At 57.8% G+C, this 17,468-nt stretch overlaps 5 protein-coding genes across 5 annotated transcripts; all 5 read left to right on the plus strand.

The window, feature by feature from the left end:
* Positions 1–30: 30 nt before the first annotated feature.
* On the plus strand, positions 31–1,478 carry VDBG_09300 (EH domain binding protein epsin 2; the record flags this gene model as incomplete). Its single annotated transcript, XM_003000759.1, has 3 exons — positions 31–33; positions 158–1,239; positions 1,301–1,478. The coding sequence occupies 3 exons, from the start codon at positions 31–33 to the stop codon at positions 1,476–1,478; spliced, it is 1,263 nt and encodes a 420-aa protein (XP_003000805.1).
* A 1,709-nt stretch (positions 1,479–3,187) lies between these two features.
* VDBG_09301 (nucleoporin nup189) lies at positions 3,188–9,472 on the plus strand (the record flags this gene model as incomplete). Its single annotated transcript, XM_003000760.1, has 7 exons — positions 3,188–3,296; positions 3,381–3,494; positions 3,568–4,020; positions 4,095–7,264; positions 7,408–7,647; positions 7,706–9,304; positions 9,362–9,472. 7 exons carry the CDS (start codon positions 3,188–3,190, stop codon positions 9,470–9,472), a joined length of 5,796 nt encoding a protein of 1,931 aa, XP_003000806.1.
* A 509-nt stretch (positions 9,473–9,981) lies between these two features.
* Positions 9,982–10,599, plus strand: VDBG_09302 (conserved hypothetical protein; the record flags this gene model as incomplete). The annotated part of the gene is made up of 1 exon (XM_003000761.1): positions 9,982–10,599. The coding sequence occupies one exon, from the start codon at positions 9,982–9,984 to the stop codon at positions 10,597–10,599; it is 618 nt and encodes a 205-aa protein (XP_003000807.1).
* A 1,713-nt stretch (positions 10,600–12,312) lies between these two features.
* VDBG_09303 (conserved hypothetical protein) lies at positions 12,313–15,180 on the plus strand (the record flags this gene model as incomplete). Its single annotated transcript, XM_003000762.1, has 4 exons — positions 12,313–13,286; positions 13,360–13,737; positions 13,788–14,365; positions 14,420–15,180. 4 exons carry the CDS (start codon positions 12,313–12,315, stop codon positions 15,178–15,180), a joined length of 2,691 nt encoding a protein of 896 aa, XP_003000808.1.
* Positions 15,181–17,142: 1,962 nt separating this feature from the next.
* On the plus strand, positions 17,143–17,468 carry VDBG_09304 (predicted protein; the record flags this gene model as incomplete). Its single annotated transcript, XM_003000763.1, has 1 exon — positions 17,143–17,468. A coding segment is annotated over one exon (324 nt), but the record flags the coding sequence as incomplete, so codon positions are not given.

Genomic DNA, 17,468 nt, shown 5'->3' on the forward strand with positions numbered 1-17,468 from the left:
TCGACGATGACGGCAGGGACGTGGGTCAAAATGGTACACATGGGAATTCCTGCGCCCCGGCGCATACCCTTATGCTCACATTGGGTCACATTGGCTAACAGTCCGGCTAGTACGCGTCGCCGCGAAGGAGCTTACATCGCTCGTCCTTGACGAAGAGAGACTGCGCGCCGAGCGCAGCGACCGAAAGTCGTGGAAGTCCCGCGTGACTGGCCTCGAAGAATACGCGCCTCAGCAAGCTGGACCCTCGCACCGGGGAGGAAGAGAGCCCCGAGCGCGCCGCGACGACGAGGACGACGCCGAGTACAGGCTCGCTATTGAGGCCAGCAAGTACCAGGAGGAAGAGGACCGCAAGAGGCGTAACCAGGGCCAAGTCGACGTCGACGACGATGATCTGGCCAAGGCCATCAAGCTCAGTCAGGAGGAGGAGGAGCGGAGACGACGGGAGCTCGAGCAGAGCAACGCGATATCCCTCTTTGACGACACACCCACGCAGAGCACTCAGCAGTCACAGCCCGCCCAACCACAGTTCACCGGCTTCAACCAGGGCTATCAGCAGGGCAGCGCAGTCGATTTCTTCGCCAACCCCATTGACCAGAACGCGCAGCAGCCGCAGCCCACCGGCTATCTCGGCAACCAATATACCGGCTTTCCGCAACAGCAGCCGCAGCAGACGGGCTTCCAAAACGGCTATGGTGGATATGGCATGCAGCCCCAGATGACGGCGTTGGATCCGTTCGGCCAGCAGCAGCAGCAGCAGCCTACCGGCATGCCAGCATTCCAGCCTCAGCCAACAGGATTTAACCCTTACCAGCAACAGCAGCAGCAGACACAGTCGCCTGCGGGCGCAAAGACCCGTTTCCTCAAGCTGGTAGCAACAACCCCTGGGCGACGAAACAACAACCAGCAGTCACAGTCGCCCTTGCGCGCGATGCAAGACGGGGCTCGAACAACCCCTTTGCGCCAGCGCCCACGGGCCGGATCGTCGGCATTCGGCGACCGCAGACTCAGAAGATCCCTCCATGCCGGCACTCGGAAGCTTGCCGGAGCAGAAGACGCTGTCAACCTTCAACAACCAGCCGAGCACCAGCTTCAGTCAGCCAACAAGCTCCTTTGGCACGCCGCAGAAGGAACTCAACGAGCACGAGGCAAAACTCAACGCGCTCCTTGCGAGCGGCGACGGCATGGACACGTACGGCAACACGGGCCAGCTGCGCATCCCGGCCCAGCACACGGCGCCAGGTACTTTTGTCAACAGTGCCGGTTCAGGGGCGCAGCGTCTGACGGCGGACGCCACGGGCAGCAACCCGTTCCTGCGGACCCAGTTCACGGGTATGCCGAACACGACATACGGAGGCAGCCAGCTGCAGGTCTCGCAAACGGGCGCTCCCGGCCTGGGTGGGCAGGGAAACAACAACCCCTTTGCCGGAACGCAGCCACAGCAAAGACCCAACCAGAACCAGGATCTTATTCAGTTCTAGGCGGGGCAAGAGGAAGAGAAGGCAGGCAATTGTGGAAGAGAGGGAGAGGGAGGGGGCTCCAAGGCCCTGCACACTTGATTTCCTACTCCAGTTCTCGAGCAGACAACGCCGGTAACAGGCGTTTCATGTTCAAATACTTTTCTGATCACCACCCTTCGTTCATCGGGGTCTTGCATCTTGTTATTTTCCCTGCGCACTGTCTGTTCTGGCAGCAGCAGCTCGGGAGTTGAGCTGAGGGTTGCTGAAGCAGGACGACAGGAAGGCAGGCTTGAAAGCTGTTCACCAGAGACAGAGGGGGAGGGGTCCGAGACAATTGTCGGAGTGGCGGCCATAGACTGATTGAGATGAATGTAGGAACGGGTCAGTGGATTGCTTGCTTCTTGTGTGTGCGTATGTATTTGTGTGACGCATGGAGCGTGGCCAGCTGCAGGAACATGACGATTGTCTTGCTGATGGCCGAATGAGAAGACTTGGACCAATAGCAAGCACGAGGCACAGAGAGAGAGAGAAAGGGGGAGAGAGGGAGGGAACGAATGCTGCTGTGTCTTGTAAGGTCCACTCTGATGACTACCTGGGTACCTATCCACTCGAGCCATGACCTGAGTAACCCGAAGCAGCATCGCAATAATGACAATAGTCATCCAAGCATGGGAGCGCAAGGCATACAGCAGGTTGGATCATCTGTATATCTAGGTGCCCCATGTTAGGTGTCTGGTACCTATGGTAGGTAAGGTAGGTAGTCTTAATTCGCTACTCATAAATCTCGTGACCATTGTTCAGGCTGCTCTGAAGGAAAGGGCCTTCCCTGGAGACGACTGCCTCGGGGGATCGAGCTCTGCAATTGGCCCACTGACCAGAGGCCTTGTGGCGCCGTCCTCAGGCAGCAAAGCTCTGAAAGCTACAACCAGTTTGGAGCCTTGCGATTGGCCAACTGCGCAGCACGACGAGTAAGAGCAAGAGGAAAGCGTCCCAAGGCACCTTCCGAGCCTACCTAATCACAAAAGTCGCGAACCTGGTCTGCTGCTACCTCTGCACCTCTCCAACCACCACCAGCCTGGCAGCTCCCTCTCTCTCTCCCCATCCACCACAAAAACCCAGGGAGTCGACGTCGAGGCGAGAGATGCAACCAGGTCCATCTCTTCCTTTTGTCGCACGTACCGACTGGTTCTAATATCCCCTCCCCTTCCCTCCTGTGAGTCGACCTTGTTTTTTTCCCTCTCTCTCTCTCTCTCTATCTCTGCCGACGAGACAAAACACTTTCGAAAACGAGCCTGCATTCCCTTCCACCACGTCGCGTCCCAAATCTTCATCGGCGTATCCCTGACCAGCTTTCGATCCCCAGTCTCCCACTTCTTCCTTTGTCTCTCGCCACAGAGCAAGGGCCCCAATTCGACCGAGTTCGCTCTCCGCGTCGTCTCACCTTTCGCGCCTGTCCTGAAACCTCAGTCGACACTTCTTGCGTCCGCGCCTTTTCTGTCATCACCGTTCATCGCGAACCTCTTCCGGCGACTTCTCGCCTCATCGAGTCTCCATCCTCGCCAGCCTCGTCGCTCATCGACCGCACATGCAGAACTCGTCATAGCGACGACCCTCACCCATCTATCTTCAGCCCTTGCGCCTGCGTCAAAGGGACGAAACGCACAAACATTGGCCCTACCCGGCCCCCCCTCCCAACATAAATAGGCTCCGGCTCACAGAGCTTGCCCACCATGTCGGGCTTTGGCAGCGGCAGCTTTGGCGGCTTCGGTCAGAACAACAACAACAATACTCAGCAGTCGACCTTTGGAGGCTTCGGCTCGACCAACAACACGAACACCGGTGCGTCATATCGCGGCTCTGCTTCCTGCGGTCTCCCTGGCCTCGTGCCTCTGGTTCGGAATGCTAACGTCTCGATGCTCACAGGATTCGGAGCGACCAATAATACCGCTACCGCCTTTGGGTCCAATACAAACACCGGAGGTGGCCTTTTTGGCAACAACAGCAACACGAGTGGAGGCTTTGGCACCACCTCTTCGGGTAGGTCTTGTCTTTCGCGACGCAGTCCCCTCAAAGTCCGCTTTCCCACCTCTTGCTAACAAAGCGAAAACAGGTTTCGGTGCCAACAATACGAACAGCGCCTTTGGCGCGAAACCTGCCGGTGCCTTTGGAACGACGGCCTCCAGCTCTGGCACCGGCCTGTTCGGCTCTGGCAACAACGCTTCAACCGGCACAACCTCCTTCGGCGGGTTCGGCAGCAATAACACGACCGCCAACACCGGAACCTCGACGGGCTTTGGAGCCACCGGCGGCGGCATGTTCGGCGGCGGCACCACCAACAACAACACAGGCACGGGCTCTCTGTTTGGTGGTGGTGGCAACACGTCCGGCACGACAGGTTTTGGTGGTTTCGGCGCGACCAACAACCCAGGCATCGGTGGTAATGCCAGCGACCCGCCCGGCACCAACACGACGCCCTTCCAGGCATACCAGGAGAAGGAAACCACCGGCACCGGCAACCAGTCCAACTCATTCCAGAACATCTTGTTTCAGGATCCCTACAGAAGTGGTCGGCTGAAGAACTGAGGCTCACGGACTACGCCCAGGGCCGCCGCTATGGCAACGCCAGTGGAACCGGAGCGTTTGGTGTCTCTAACTTTGGCGGCACCGGCGGGTTTGGCGCCACTAACAACACCACCCAGCAGCAATCGACCGGCTTTGGCTCTACACCCTCGGCCGGCAGCAACCTTTTCGGAGGTGGCGGCGCCAACACCACGTCGGCTTTCGGTAGCGGTTCGACGGGCACTTTTGGCAGCACCAACACGGGTGGCGGTCTCTTCGGAGCGACGAACAAGCCTGCTGCGACTGGTGGTCTGTTTGGTGGCGGTGCCGCGCAGCCTGCTGCGACGGGTGGTCTTTTCGGCGGTTCGGGCACTGCCAGCACTGGATTCGGCTCCAACACGAACACGGCGACCGGCGGTTTCGGATCCAACACAGCCACCACCGGCGGCGGCGGACTGTTCGGTTCCACGGCCAACAACCAAGCCAAACCTGGAGGCTTCAGTTTCGGCAACACGAACACGGCACCGACCAACACTGGTTTCGGCGCCGGCAACACGGGATCGGCCTTTGGTTCTAACAACCCCCCCGCCAACACGACGGGCGGCGGTCTGTTTGGCGGAGGCAACACTGGCACTACGGGTGGCGGCCTGTTCGGCGGTGGAGCCAATAACCAGCAGCAACAAAGTGCCAGCACCGGCTTCGGAGGCGGCACTGGCTTCGGCGCTCAGACCCAGCAGTCTGGCGGCTCCCTGTTCGGCAACACTAACCAGCAGAAGCCTGCAGGCGGCCTCTTTGGCGGTGGTGCCGCCACGAACACTGGCGGTGGACTCTTTGGCAATGCCGGCGGAAACACGACCGCCGGTTTCGGTGCCACGAACACCGGCGCTGGGGGTGGTGGGCTCTTCGGTGCCCAGAAGCCTGCCACTGGCGGCACCGGGCTCTTTGGATCAGCACAGCCGGCCCAGAACACAGCGACAACTGGAGGTACTGGTCTGTTCGGCGGACTTGGTGGAAATACGCAAAACCAGCAGACCGGCCAAGGCGGCTTGTTTGGAGGCGGTGCGCAAAATCAGGCGAAACCCAGCCTGTTCGGCACATCTCAGTCTGCTGGTGGGGGCCTTTTCGGCTCGCAGAACAACCAGCAGCAGTCGTCACTCTTCAACAGCGGCCAGCAGCAGCAGCAAGGCTCCCTGCTCGGCGGCTCCCTCTTGGGCAACTCGCAGAACAACAATGCGCCTGCGCAGCAGTCCCTGACGGCTAGCATCTCAGACCTGTCTGCTTATGGCACGCCCGCCCTCTTCTCCAACCTCAACGGCAACGAGGTGGCCAACCCAGGCCCCCTCGCGACTCCTCTCTCCAGCAAGACCAAGACGCGCCGGAGCTCGATCCTGCCCATGTACAAGCTGAACCCAGCGTCCTCCACCCGCTTTGTTACCCCTCAGAAACGGGGCTTTGGTTTCTCGTACAGCACCTACGGCAGCCCGAGTGGCAGCCCCTCGAGCGTGACCAGCACCCCTGGTAGCATGAACCGCAGCATGCTGGGCTCGAGTCTGAGTCGCGGACTGAGCAAGAGTGTGTCTTCGAGCAGCCTGCGCAAGAGCTTCACGGCCGAAGATAGCATCCTCGCGCCTGGCGCCTTCTCTGCCAGCTCTGGTCCCCGATACTACGGCAACACGGGCAGTGTTCGCAAACTTGTTATCAACAAGGACATGCGCAGTGACCTCTTCGCCACGCCTACCAAGGAGAAGCCCGCTCTGGACACCATCAATGGCTCCCGCAAGCTCTCGAAGCGCGTCAGCTTCGACACCAGCACAATGGATGCCAGTGAAGACGGCGATCACGATGTTGCCACTCCCCGCAACGCCCCGGCCATCAGCAACGACCTTGATGCCCGGTCCACCAATGGTACAAAGGCGATTGCCGCGAGCTCCCCTGCCGATGTCGACCCGTCGAAGGGCAAGGAGCTGGCCATCGTTCACGAGGAGGATGCCTACGCGCAGACGCCCCAGGTTGCCACCGAAGCCTCGGACAAGGTGCCCGGCATGTACTGGATGAGCCCCAAGCAGGATGTCATCTCGTCGATGAACCGCATGCAGCGCCAAAAGGTGGCCAACTTCACGGTCGGCAGGGACAATGTTGGTTATGTGTCATTCAAGGTTCCTGTCGATCTGACCAGCATTGATCTCGACGAGATCTTCGGCGGCATCGTCGTGCTCGAGACCCGTTCGGCTACCGTCTACCCCAACGCGGCCAAGAAGCCCCCTGTTGGCAAGGGCCTCAACGTTCCCGCCACCATCTCTCTGGATCAGTCCTGGCCACGCGGCCGCGACAAGCGGCCAACTATTGACCAGAAGCGCCTGAACAAGCACATTGAGCGTCTCAAGAAAATCCCCGACACCACCTTTGTCGACTACAACAGCGAGACGGGCGTCTGGAAGTTTTCGGTTGAACACTTCACCACCTACGGCCTCGACTACGATGAAGACGAGACGGACGCTGACCTCGGGTCTGGCGAACAGAGCCAGCAGCAGCGGGCTCCTGCCGTTGCCACTGTCGCCGAGCACTCCAGCTCCTCCGATGACCTGGTCAGCCCGGGTGAGGACGACACCTTTGACTTTCGGAGGAAACGGCGTGCTCTTCCCGGCGCGTTCGACCAACGCGAAGGACAACTCGAGGACGACGAGGACGATGACGTCCTCCGCTCTACCACCAACCAGAGCCAGCCTTTTTTTGGGCATAGCTCCGCGGGTTCAACGTCCAAGGCCCTCATCCTCATGCCCGAGGATGGCATGGCCATTGATCAGGACGACGAATATGACATGTACGAGAATGAAGATGGAACGGGTCCTTCTCTCGAACAGCATCTCGCCGCGGAGCAACAAACCGACTCGTCAGATGATCCTGGCTCGCCGATCATCGAAACTCCCGGTGGCATCCTGCGCGCCCGCATGAGGGCTATCAAGGGATCCGCCACACCACTACGACTACAAGTTGCGGATGGAGACGCATGGATGGACATGCTTCAGAAATCTGTCAGCCCCCAGAAGCGCGATCGTGCGCTTCTCAAGAACGATGCCGAGAACGGCAACCGCTTTAGCGGCGAAAAGACGGAGCGCTCCGGCACAGCGAGCCGGGTCGTCTCCGATGGGCGAGGGTTCGCCACCAGTATTGACTTGATGAACTCCCTCTTTGAGAAGGCAAAGGCTCCTGCTGCCAAGCCCTCCCCGGCGCCCATGGGATTTGTTCAGGTGAGCACTTGTGTTTCTGCGTAACATTTTGCCGCGCGACCCTTGAGTGAATGTGCGATGAGTGGGGGTTCGAGGTGCCCAACATGTATTCAAATTTTGTGCATTAGACAAAATGATTGCTAAGATAGTATCTCTCCTACCAGTGGCCCTATGAACGACAGAGGAAGACGTTTGGCGATCAATCCGATCTCAGTGAAAACGATCTCGCGTACCACAAGGCTGTGAAGCCTGGCTGGGGACCCGACGGCACGCTTGTCTTCCCCGCTGCGCCCTCATCCCTGGCGAGAACGATGAAGCCGGCTAAAGGCGACATTCTATCCATACGCGCTCGTGTCCCGCAAGGTGCGGAGACGGGCGTTTGCCTGATGAAGTTCTCCAACGAGGTACGTCTTCCCCCCCTGAATTACGAGGCGCTCTGAGCAAGTTGCTGACGTCGAACAGTCCTCGGCCAAGGCCATTGAGAACCAGATGCGCGCAACAAGCGTGGCCCTCGTCGATGGTGTCCCTACAGTGTCCCTTAATGCGGCCAGCCTGAAGAGCATCTTCCACCACAGCGACCTGAGCAACCCAGCCAGCGCCCACGAGAAGCTCGTCTGGGATCTCGCGAGCATCTTGTTTGACCGGGTGGTTCCATCCGCCGCAGCCACCGAAGAACAGCTGCGCAAGAGACAGCTATCAGGCTTCTGGGCCGACCTGGTCGACGCGGCGACGAGTCGCGCAGTCGCACTGGCCAAGTCCAGCGAGGAGAAGGCGCTGACTTCCCTTGCAGGCCACCGGGTCCAGGAAGCTTGCAAGCTGCTCGTTGATGGCAAGGACTTCCGCCTGGCAACTCTTGTTGCTTTGATTGGCACCTCCAACCAGTCGAAGCGTGATATGCGCACGCAGCTTGCCGAGTGGCAGGACAACAATGTCTTGTCTGATTTCACGGACGCCATCCGTGCCATTTACGAGGTTCTTTCCGGGAATGTCTGTGTATGCGAGGGGAAGAAGGGTGTTCCCGTCGCGGACAGGATGGAGTCGTTCGTCATTGCTCGCCGGTTCGGCCTGGACTGGAAGCAGTCATTTGGCCTGCGACTCTGGTACGCCATCGCCCGAGAGCAGAGCATTCCTGCAGCTGTCAAGAAGTTTGTCGACGACGTCGCTCAGGATCGTGAGGATGTTCCACACCCGTGGTACATTGAGCAGGGCTTTGATGCTCTCTGGGACGACCAGGACCGCCACCAGCGTGAGGATCTCCTCTGGGGTCTTCTCAAGCTCCATGCCGATGACGCGACCGACTTGGAGTCTATTCTTCGACCAGAGAACTCACAGCTTTCGCCTCTAGATAGCCGTCTCACGTGGCAGCTTGGTCGTGCTCTTCCTGCAACTGGCAAGGTTTCTTTCGGTGTTGACGCGTCTGAGAAGGCCGATGCCGCGACCCTGTCGTTTGCGGATCAGCTGGTCAACGAAGGTAACTGGGTCGAGGCCACTTTCGTCCTGCTACATCTCAGCAACCCCAAGACACGGGCCAAGGCGGTGCAGGAGCATCTTTCTCGACACGCCGGCTCCATTGGGTCCGAAACCAGTGCCGACTTCACCACGCTCACCCAGACGCTCAAGATTCCCTCTGCGTGGGTTTGGGAGGCGCGTGCGCTGTACATGCGCAGCGTCAAGGCAGACCCAATCAGCGAAGTCAAGTGTCTCCTCCAGGCCGAGTCATACGAGGCGGCACACCGGGTTCTGGTTGACAAGGTGGCACCAACGGCCGTTGTTGAGCGCGACTACGACGGTCTGGCGACTCTCTTGGCTTTCTTCGAGGGCCATGAAGAGTCTGTTTCCGGCTGGAGTCTCGGTGGTGAGATCTACCGGGCATTCCTGACACTCCACCGACGATTCGAGCGCCGGGAGCGTGTGCCTTCAGATGTGGTGGAGAAGCTTCTCAGCGGTCTGCCCGTGATCCGCGAGACGGCGGAGAGCGGCGACATGATCAGCCAGGCGGCGGTTTCGGAGATGAGCAGCATCGTGGCCAAGGTGGTGATGGATGCAACCGAGCACGATCAGGTAAGAGCTCACAGCCATAACTGCTTTGTACGGGCGAAGAAGCTAACGTTTTTGCAGAACGGAGTGTCCCGAATTCTTGGACTGCCTTTGACTGAGGATGCGTATCTGCAACACTCGCTCCACCTTGGTCGCACCTACTACCAGGGCATCATGGCTGGGGCGAGATGAACGAGAAATAGGGGGAGGGTTTTCAATAGGATTCGACTGTGCGACGAGAGTTGACGGGCTCGCACAGGGGGCGATTTGTGGCATTTCGGAAACCCGAGGCAGCGGGTGAGGCGTTGGATGGTCAAAAAGCTTTAAGAAGTACCTCCAGTGTGATATTAGTAGATAGCTGTAGAACGACCTGTTTGTCTTTCATCCCTGGCTGTGTTTCTGTGATGCCATGCATGTTGGGGTAACTGGATTGTGAGGTGTGGACCATGGCTACGCTGAACCAGACGGGGATTGGACCAATTTCTTTGAAGTTTTCTGAGTTCTGTTCCTGACAGAACTGACTATCACCACTCAACCTCTTCTACAGGTGCCCTCCTCCATCACTGCACCGCCTCGACTACAGCATGGTCCGATCATGACATACATCCACACAATGCGCCGATACTCGCCATAGCACAACACCAACAACGTACGACATCAAGTCAGCAACGTCACCACGCCAAAGAGGACATTCCACAGCCATGGCGCCACCGCAGCTGCCCAAGAACTGGCCACCCCACCTCCCCTATATCACCAGTCCGGCGTATAGCAAACAGCTCACACCTTCGCAGCGCGCTGCCCTCCGGCGCCAGCGGCCCGAGGACCCGGACATCCCGGCCACGCAGACGCCGACCATCAGCCCCCTCGTCAAGATCACGCCCATCACCGAGGCCGCGCACCCGGCCTGCGGACAGAGCGGCCTCTTCACGACGCGCGCCCTCAAGCCCGGCGCCTTTGTCCTCCTCTACCTCGGCACCGTCCACGGTGAACGGCCGCCTGTCGGAGAGGGCGGGCAGGAAGAGGAGGAGGAGTCGGACTACGACCTCTGGCTCGACCGTGACGAGGCCGTCGCCGTCGACGCGGCGCGCGGCGGCAATGAGGCGCGCTTCGTCAATGACTACCGCGGCGTGGCGGCGCGGCCAAACGCCGAGTTTCGGGAGGTCTGGAGCCGCCGGTTTGGCGAGCGGTGCATGGGCGTCTTTGTCCTGCCGGCGCCGGGGCGGGGGCAACCGGGGAAGGGCGGCGTGGGCAAGGGGCAGGAGCTCCTCGTGAGCTATGGAAAGGGATTTTGGAATGCGCGGTCTCGGACCGAGGGGTAGGCTGTCGTTTTCTTGATGCTTTCGGGGGTGCCCTGTGATGGGCTTCGCGGCCAGGGCTGTTGCTTGGGTCGAGGTTGTCCGATGGTTTGCATATGGTACCCTGGCATCTCAGTTTGACTGGATCTGGTGGTTTTCGAGTAGGAGCTGGTGAAATTTCGCTGCCAGGCCCCAAGAGGACATTTTCGTAGACGTCGTTTGGTGTGTTCGTATTGCAGATATGCTCGTGGTGGAGGCCCACGCGGTGAGCGATAGTCACGGTATACATCATCAGACTTTACCTCAGGGGGGGATCAGCGGTGCCTATAGAACTTTTGCATGGCGGCAGCGTTGAAGTCATGATATCATCACTACTATGCAGCTGCTGGGTCTTTTGGTCTCGTGTCTCTCAAGGCCGAATAGTCTGGCCCCTTCTCGAATGTTTGTATAAGACTTGCACAATGTTTATCGAAAAAAAAAAACACTTTCGAATCCTTTCTCGGGTTGCTTCGGACGCGGGAATTTTCCGTGCAAAACCAAGCCAGGCAACAAGTCTCGTTAAGCGTATGGAAATCTCGGCGCCTAGGACGAAGAGACTCAAGGGTATCGAGGGCATCTCTTCAATCCTTGGAGGTTTACCTGTTCAAGACAGAGTATCGTGACCCCGACACAGCGACACCTCCGTCAAAACCATGGGACGCCAGCCAGGAACGCCGGCCCGGAAACCTGAGCCAAAAACATATTGATTTCAGAGTTGTGTCCAATACAAAAGAGTAATTATCCTAATCTAACTCGCCAGCTCGGAGAACCACCAGGCTTTGACAATCGGAATCCGCCTTGAATTTTAGGACAAGGGAAGCCACGTCGACTGTCTGCCAGCAGCCGCATCAGATATTGCGTGATGGAAGTGCATCACATAACTCAGGTAGGTAGGCAGGTGGCCAGCAGATGTATGATCATATATAGGGCATGCAGTATACACCACTTGTGCCTGATATCGTTCCCGAGAAACAATGCAGATTACATAACCTCAATGCTCACCACGTGACAAGCGATCGGCCCGGGGTCTACAGTGGGCCGACCATTTATCCTCGACTGAAAACTCCACGCCCGCCAGACGTACCGTCGCAACCTCCGGTCGGCATCTGGTTCTTCCTATTCCGTTCATCGATTCGATATTATTCCGTCGCCCATCGCGAAGCGCGCTTGTCGCATCACCTTCAGGTCAGTCCAGTCCTTGTGGACAATTTGCTTGCTTCATTCCTGTCGCGACTCTCGGCGCGCAAACAAGCTGCACTGTGAATCAAGCAATCTGTGCTGCTGAGCCTGCGTCGCCCGCGTGTTGTTTTTTTTTTTTTTTTCTCTTGCCCCCCCGGCGCGTGTCGAAGTCAGAGTTGGGGCAGCACGGGGGCATCGGGCCAGCCCCACGGGTGGGCACCTTGGGGCAGTGACGCGTCAAGGAAACGAGAAACCTGGCCGTAGCAATCAATGAAACCGAGGGGGAGTTCTTTTTCAGCTTTGCTTCAAACATCCGCGCATGTGCAAATATAAATACCCCGGGCGCTTTAGGACTGCGTTTGACAGCGAGACCCAGCTTTTGGTCGACTGGGGCGTGTAGCTTCGCCATGCTGTCGGCACACGACTTGACATGGTTCCACATGCTAACGAAGACATCAATATAGTGAATAGTTATATCGCTGAGCACTCCCCGACTGGCTGAATCCGAAAGCTCCTGACATGGACGTGGCGCAGGGGGAAGAAGTGGGCGGCGACGACAGAATTCAGACATACCCATCCCCTACAGCCAACAACCAAGAGACGACGTCCCACTTCGACCACGACGGCGCTGAAAACGTCGCTCACGATGTGCACGATGTCAGCCACGAGGTGACGCACGATGTCATTGATGAAAGCCTGTACGATGGCACACATGACGACCACACTCCCCATCCTCACGACAGCGATGCCAACGCGCGAGAGCTCCAACACCACGAGCCTTCGGGGCCCCAGCACCATACCTCACACGCCGCCAGTGTAGAGGAGCTTCAACTCGCAGCCCAGCTTGGCCAGGATCTTGCCTCGGAGCCCCTGTTGCCTGTGACGGACCCCAACATGAAGTTTGACGACCCCAATCTTCGAGGCATCTTGCCACAAGCCGAAGACACCGACATGCGCAACGATTTGACTGAACCCGAAGACTCGCAATCCCATGCATTCACATCAGAGGAACCTGATTCCGTATCGCTGTCTGCAGCTCCTTTGCAGTCTGCACCGCAGCCCTCGCTGCAGGCACCAATGCCCCAGGCCTCGATACAGCAGACCCCCATGCCGCAGGCGCAAATGCAAAATACGATGCAGCAGGCGCCGATGCAGCCTAATCCTATTCAACAAAATTCCATGCAAGCGCCGATACAACAGCAGAACCCTACGCAGACACCGATGCAGACACCGAACCAAACGCCCATGCAGAATTCTGGCCAAGTGCCCATCAACCATCACCATCCTCAGCCGTATCCACAGAATAATCAAGACGACAGCACTCCTCCAAGGAAGCGCTCCAAGGTTTCGCGCGCTTGCGACGAGTGTCGTAGGAAAAAGGTCAAATGCGATGCGCAGTCAGATTTAGGCGACAACCCATGCTCAAATTGTAGACGGTCGGCTCAGCGCTGTTCCTTTAGTCGAATTCCCCAGAAACGAGGACCGAGCAAAGGGTAAGCACCAGTGACGAAACCGCTGGAGCGTTTCATTCTTCGCAACGTGTGCATGCTGACGTCAAACCAACAGGTACATAAAGGAGCTGGCCGATCGCATCCACAGTATCGAAGGTAGACTATGCGAGAACACTGGCGAAGAAGCCAGTCGCAAACGCACGTTCTCGAGCATCTCTAGTGCTGATATTACGACGCCAACCGCCCCCCGCCAACCGCCGTCGACGTGGAGCTCAGAAGTACGCAGCCAGCCTCAAACACAACAGCTACCTCAAGCTTCGGCAACACCTGAGAGACACAATGCGCCGTACTCGGCGCATGGCCTGGCCCCGCAGCCACTATCGTTAAGGCCAGACACGCCATCTAGGGCTCCGCTTGTAGGCCCGGATAGCTCAGTTGGCGACATAGCTGATATCACTCAGCCGCGCGAGGTCGACGATGCCAACTTTCAAGGGTGAGGCTTACCGACTAGATCTCATCGAAGCCATTACTAACCTTCATCAGCTACTTGACAATGGTGCACCCCTACCTACCTATCCTGCCTGCCAGCAAGACTCGCCTGCAGGTTTATCTTGCTCAATGCCCTGGCATGCTACGAGAGGCTTTCCTTGAAGCTCTCCACGGTACCATGCAGTCCTTCCCATCGTTCACCACGATGGGTATGGGCGACGCCAGTCTCGCAATGAAGATGTTGGTTGAGTGGGAAATGAACGGGGAAGAGCCGCGGACGTCAGCTGCGCACTTCATCCACCTGCAGACGCTTCTCTTGCTCTTCATTGAGGCAAGCAACCGCCCTTCCAGCTGCGCCGGACATATTAAGGAATCCTTGCTCGGCCGGGCCGTGTCAACTGCATGGACCATGAAGCTCTATAGTGCTCAGGCCGGGTCTTCGCTTGAGCTCAACGGAGATGTCGATGTCGATTCTGATACGCATCTCCGTGTGCGGCTGTGGTGGTCTCTCGTGCTCCTTGACAGGTGGAACGCAGTAGGGTCCGGTACGCTCCCGATGACCCGGACCGAGTCAACGGTCGTCAGCCCAGATGTTGCAAAGGTCGTGGGCGAGACGACGTGGCAACTCATTCGTGAGTTTCTCTCCACCCTTGTGTATGATATGTAACTGACAGAACCCTAATCAGGCGCATCCAAAATCCTCAACCAAGCCTGTAATATCATTTCCGGCGCTCGTGCAACGTTAGGATCAGTTACGTTCGCAGACGAAGTCCTCGGCGGGGTGCTCAACGATTACGTTGAAAACTTTCGTGAAGATCTACCCCCACACATCGAGCCAGCCGTCTTCCCTGTCGTCCACTTAGCGTACTGGCATTCGCGTCTACTGGCGTACATGTGTCACCCAGCGTCCAAGGCGACGGATCTCCTCTGGCCTTGCAAGGAGCTAGTCAGCCTCGTGGCCGTCACGCCCCACGTGTCGAGCCCAATGAGCCATCACTTCACGGCGCTCCCCGCAATGGCACTCATCGAGTTGACCAAGGTCGAGGAGATCAAGGAAGAGGCGTTCAAGCTGCTCAAGGAGCTGCGATCTCTACTCACCTCGCCGGCAGCATGGGACATCATAGTCAGCGATAAAATTGCTGATCATCTACGCTCCATGGCCAAGAGCCAAGGCTTGCTGCAGCAACTAGCCGATATTGCCGCGTCTTCTGCGGCAGAGAAGGAGCAGGAGCAAGAGCAGGCGTCGGAGCAGGCGCCAGAGCTGAAAGCGAAGGTTGAGAGCAGCGGCGGCGGCGCCGCCCCCGCCGAAGAGGTTGGCGAAGACGGACTGCCGACGTATCGCCTGCCGGCGGCGCACGAGGACACGAACTTCGACCCTAGATATTGCCTGACAGCGGGCTATCTCAAAAGCGTCTGGGCCATCTGGGCGACCAATGTGCAGGCGTAGGATGACTTGCTGGCGCTGTGTGTAATGTAGTTGGAGCCCGCAAACAGCCAAAGTGTGCGCGTGCGCCTGGGTGTTCCTCGAGCGAGTCAAGTTTGATTGACGCAGAAGACGCGGGGGGAGGAAAAGATGAGGGGGGCAGGGGTGTTGTTGCAACTGGCTGGGCTCTGGGCTTGAGGCTTGCAGCGGACATGCCGCAACAGCTGTATCAGTATGACGGATGTACAAAAGTAATAATGCTGTAACACTAGGGAACGTTTACGTTGGGACTTCTAGTGTCACCCCAATGCCATGCCATGCTGTCACGTTTCGTGGAATGTCAAATGCAGGGCGTCCCACCCCAGGCAGGGGAGGAGGGGTAATTCCCCCAGCATTCGCCGCGATTCACGGGATGCAGCTCATCTACGTGCAGTCACTCGGCAGACAGATCGCACGCTCCTCTCTGTATGGAGTGTTACCTCAGCTGATTCCCAACCTATCTTCAAGACCAAGACGATCTCTCAAAGCCAGGTGCCCAGCAACGGGTGATTCGCTCTATGCCAGATTGTATAAATCGCATCAGCAACTGGAAGAGCTGAGGATTTTGGTTTGTTTACGCAGAGCGTAAAAATACTGGCAAATCTCTAAACTAAGCAATTCACGTAGAATGGATATGGATCCAAATCGACCATCGCACGCTTGAACCGTCGCCGCAGATCCGACCGCGGCCCGCAAGTCGCCGCAGATCAGATGGCACCAGCTCGGCGCCCATCAGGCTTGTGATCAAGGCGTTGTGAACAAAAGAGCAAGCGCCGGTGCGGTGACAACTCAACCAGCGCATGAAGCGATGAGTGCAAACCCGGACGGGCGGCATTGGGAGGTGCCGATCAGATGTTGTAGTGTGGTCAAATTGGTGGAATGAATGGGGGGAGGGGGGTGGCTGTCAGTTATGGCTCGTCACTTTGTTGACGAAAAGTGAGGCATGGCTGTGTGGATGGACAGCAACGTGGAGCCGTGATAGGACTAGGAGATGCTGGCGGGCAGGCTAGCATATGATTGACCAGTCCTGATCCTGTGAACGAGAGAGCGGGTGCGGGGGATCCGTTGGACGCTCGGTGAGCTTGGTTAGTGTCTGAGGAACGTGGGGGGGAAACTTCGTCTTCTCGGGCGCTCCATAGAAGAGCTGAAGCAAGAACCTGCAGCCACTTAAGGGCAAGGCCGAACGGGCGCCGGTGTTGCCGGAGAGCGTATTGTTGGGTTGCAGACCATCCTGTCCTTTCCTGTCTGGCCAGACGGGTAGGCAGAGAGGGCTTTGTCGATACAGCAGCATCAGCAGCAGCAGCAGCAAGCCTGACTGGAGGAGGAAGGAAGCAGCAAGCAGCATCACGAGGGATGTCCTGGTGCGCCCACTCCATATTTCTGGTCGTGGTGTTGCATACTGAGTCGACGAAGAAGAGTAGATGGCTCAACAAGGCAAGTCGAGCGAATGTGGCTTCAGTCCGTTGGTTTTATGAGATGGTTGCAGTGTTGTAGCTCTGAAGTATCTCGTCGGCGTTGACAGAGGAAAAATTTTCTTGCTTCTAGGAGAGCTTGGAAAATACAGGTCGGTGACGAGAGGGTGAGGTCTGTGCTTCACGTCCCAAAGCAAATGTCGGGACGTGTGACTAGTGGGCTCAGAGAAACACCGATTGGTTGATGACACCAGGCTTCCAGAAGTCTTGTACCTGACTTGCTGGCCACCACCGCTGCCGACCCCCCGCCCCGCCCCCCCTTACCCTGCTTGCCCGTGCACCTCCACTCAAACGAGATGCACGCTTGTAATATGCAAACCATCAATAGCCTGATGAGGTGCTAGATACAGTTCAAATGTGTAATTTTGAGGCTTCTGGCTCCATTCCGACACCGGCACCGGCAACTGCGTGTGTCGTGTCTGCACTTGCATTCTTCTGCACCACCAATGCACAAGCCCGTGTCCGACATGAAGAGATGGGTCAGGGTATCGGTAGTAAGGCTGTGAGGAATCGAAATACCTGTACCGACGAAGCTGGTGGTGACACCTCTCGATTTGACCCCACCAAGGGCTGTGATGGCACAACCCAGGGCTTCCTCTCACTCGCCGTCAATGTGGAGGACTGGTGGGCGACCAGGCAGAAAAAGCCCGGCATAAGGCCCGGCATGAGGCCCGACTTTCTGCCGACGATCGACGGTTGGTCGCTGCATTTCTCGGATCATTTCTCAATGGGGTCAAAGCTCGAAATGGCAGACTCCATTGCCAAGGAATTGAACACCAAGATGAGCCCGGCGCAGTGGAA

The sequence above is a fragment of the Verticillium alfalfae genome, genomic scaffold (genome assembly GCF_000150825.1).
Source record: "Verticillium alfalfae VaMs.102 supercont1.14 genomic scaffold, whole genome shotgun sequence".
NCBI classification, from domain to species: Eukaryota; Fungi; Ascomycota; class Sordariomycetes; order Glomerellales; family Plectosphaerellaceae; genus Verticillium; species Verticillium alfalfae.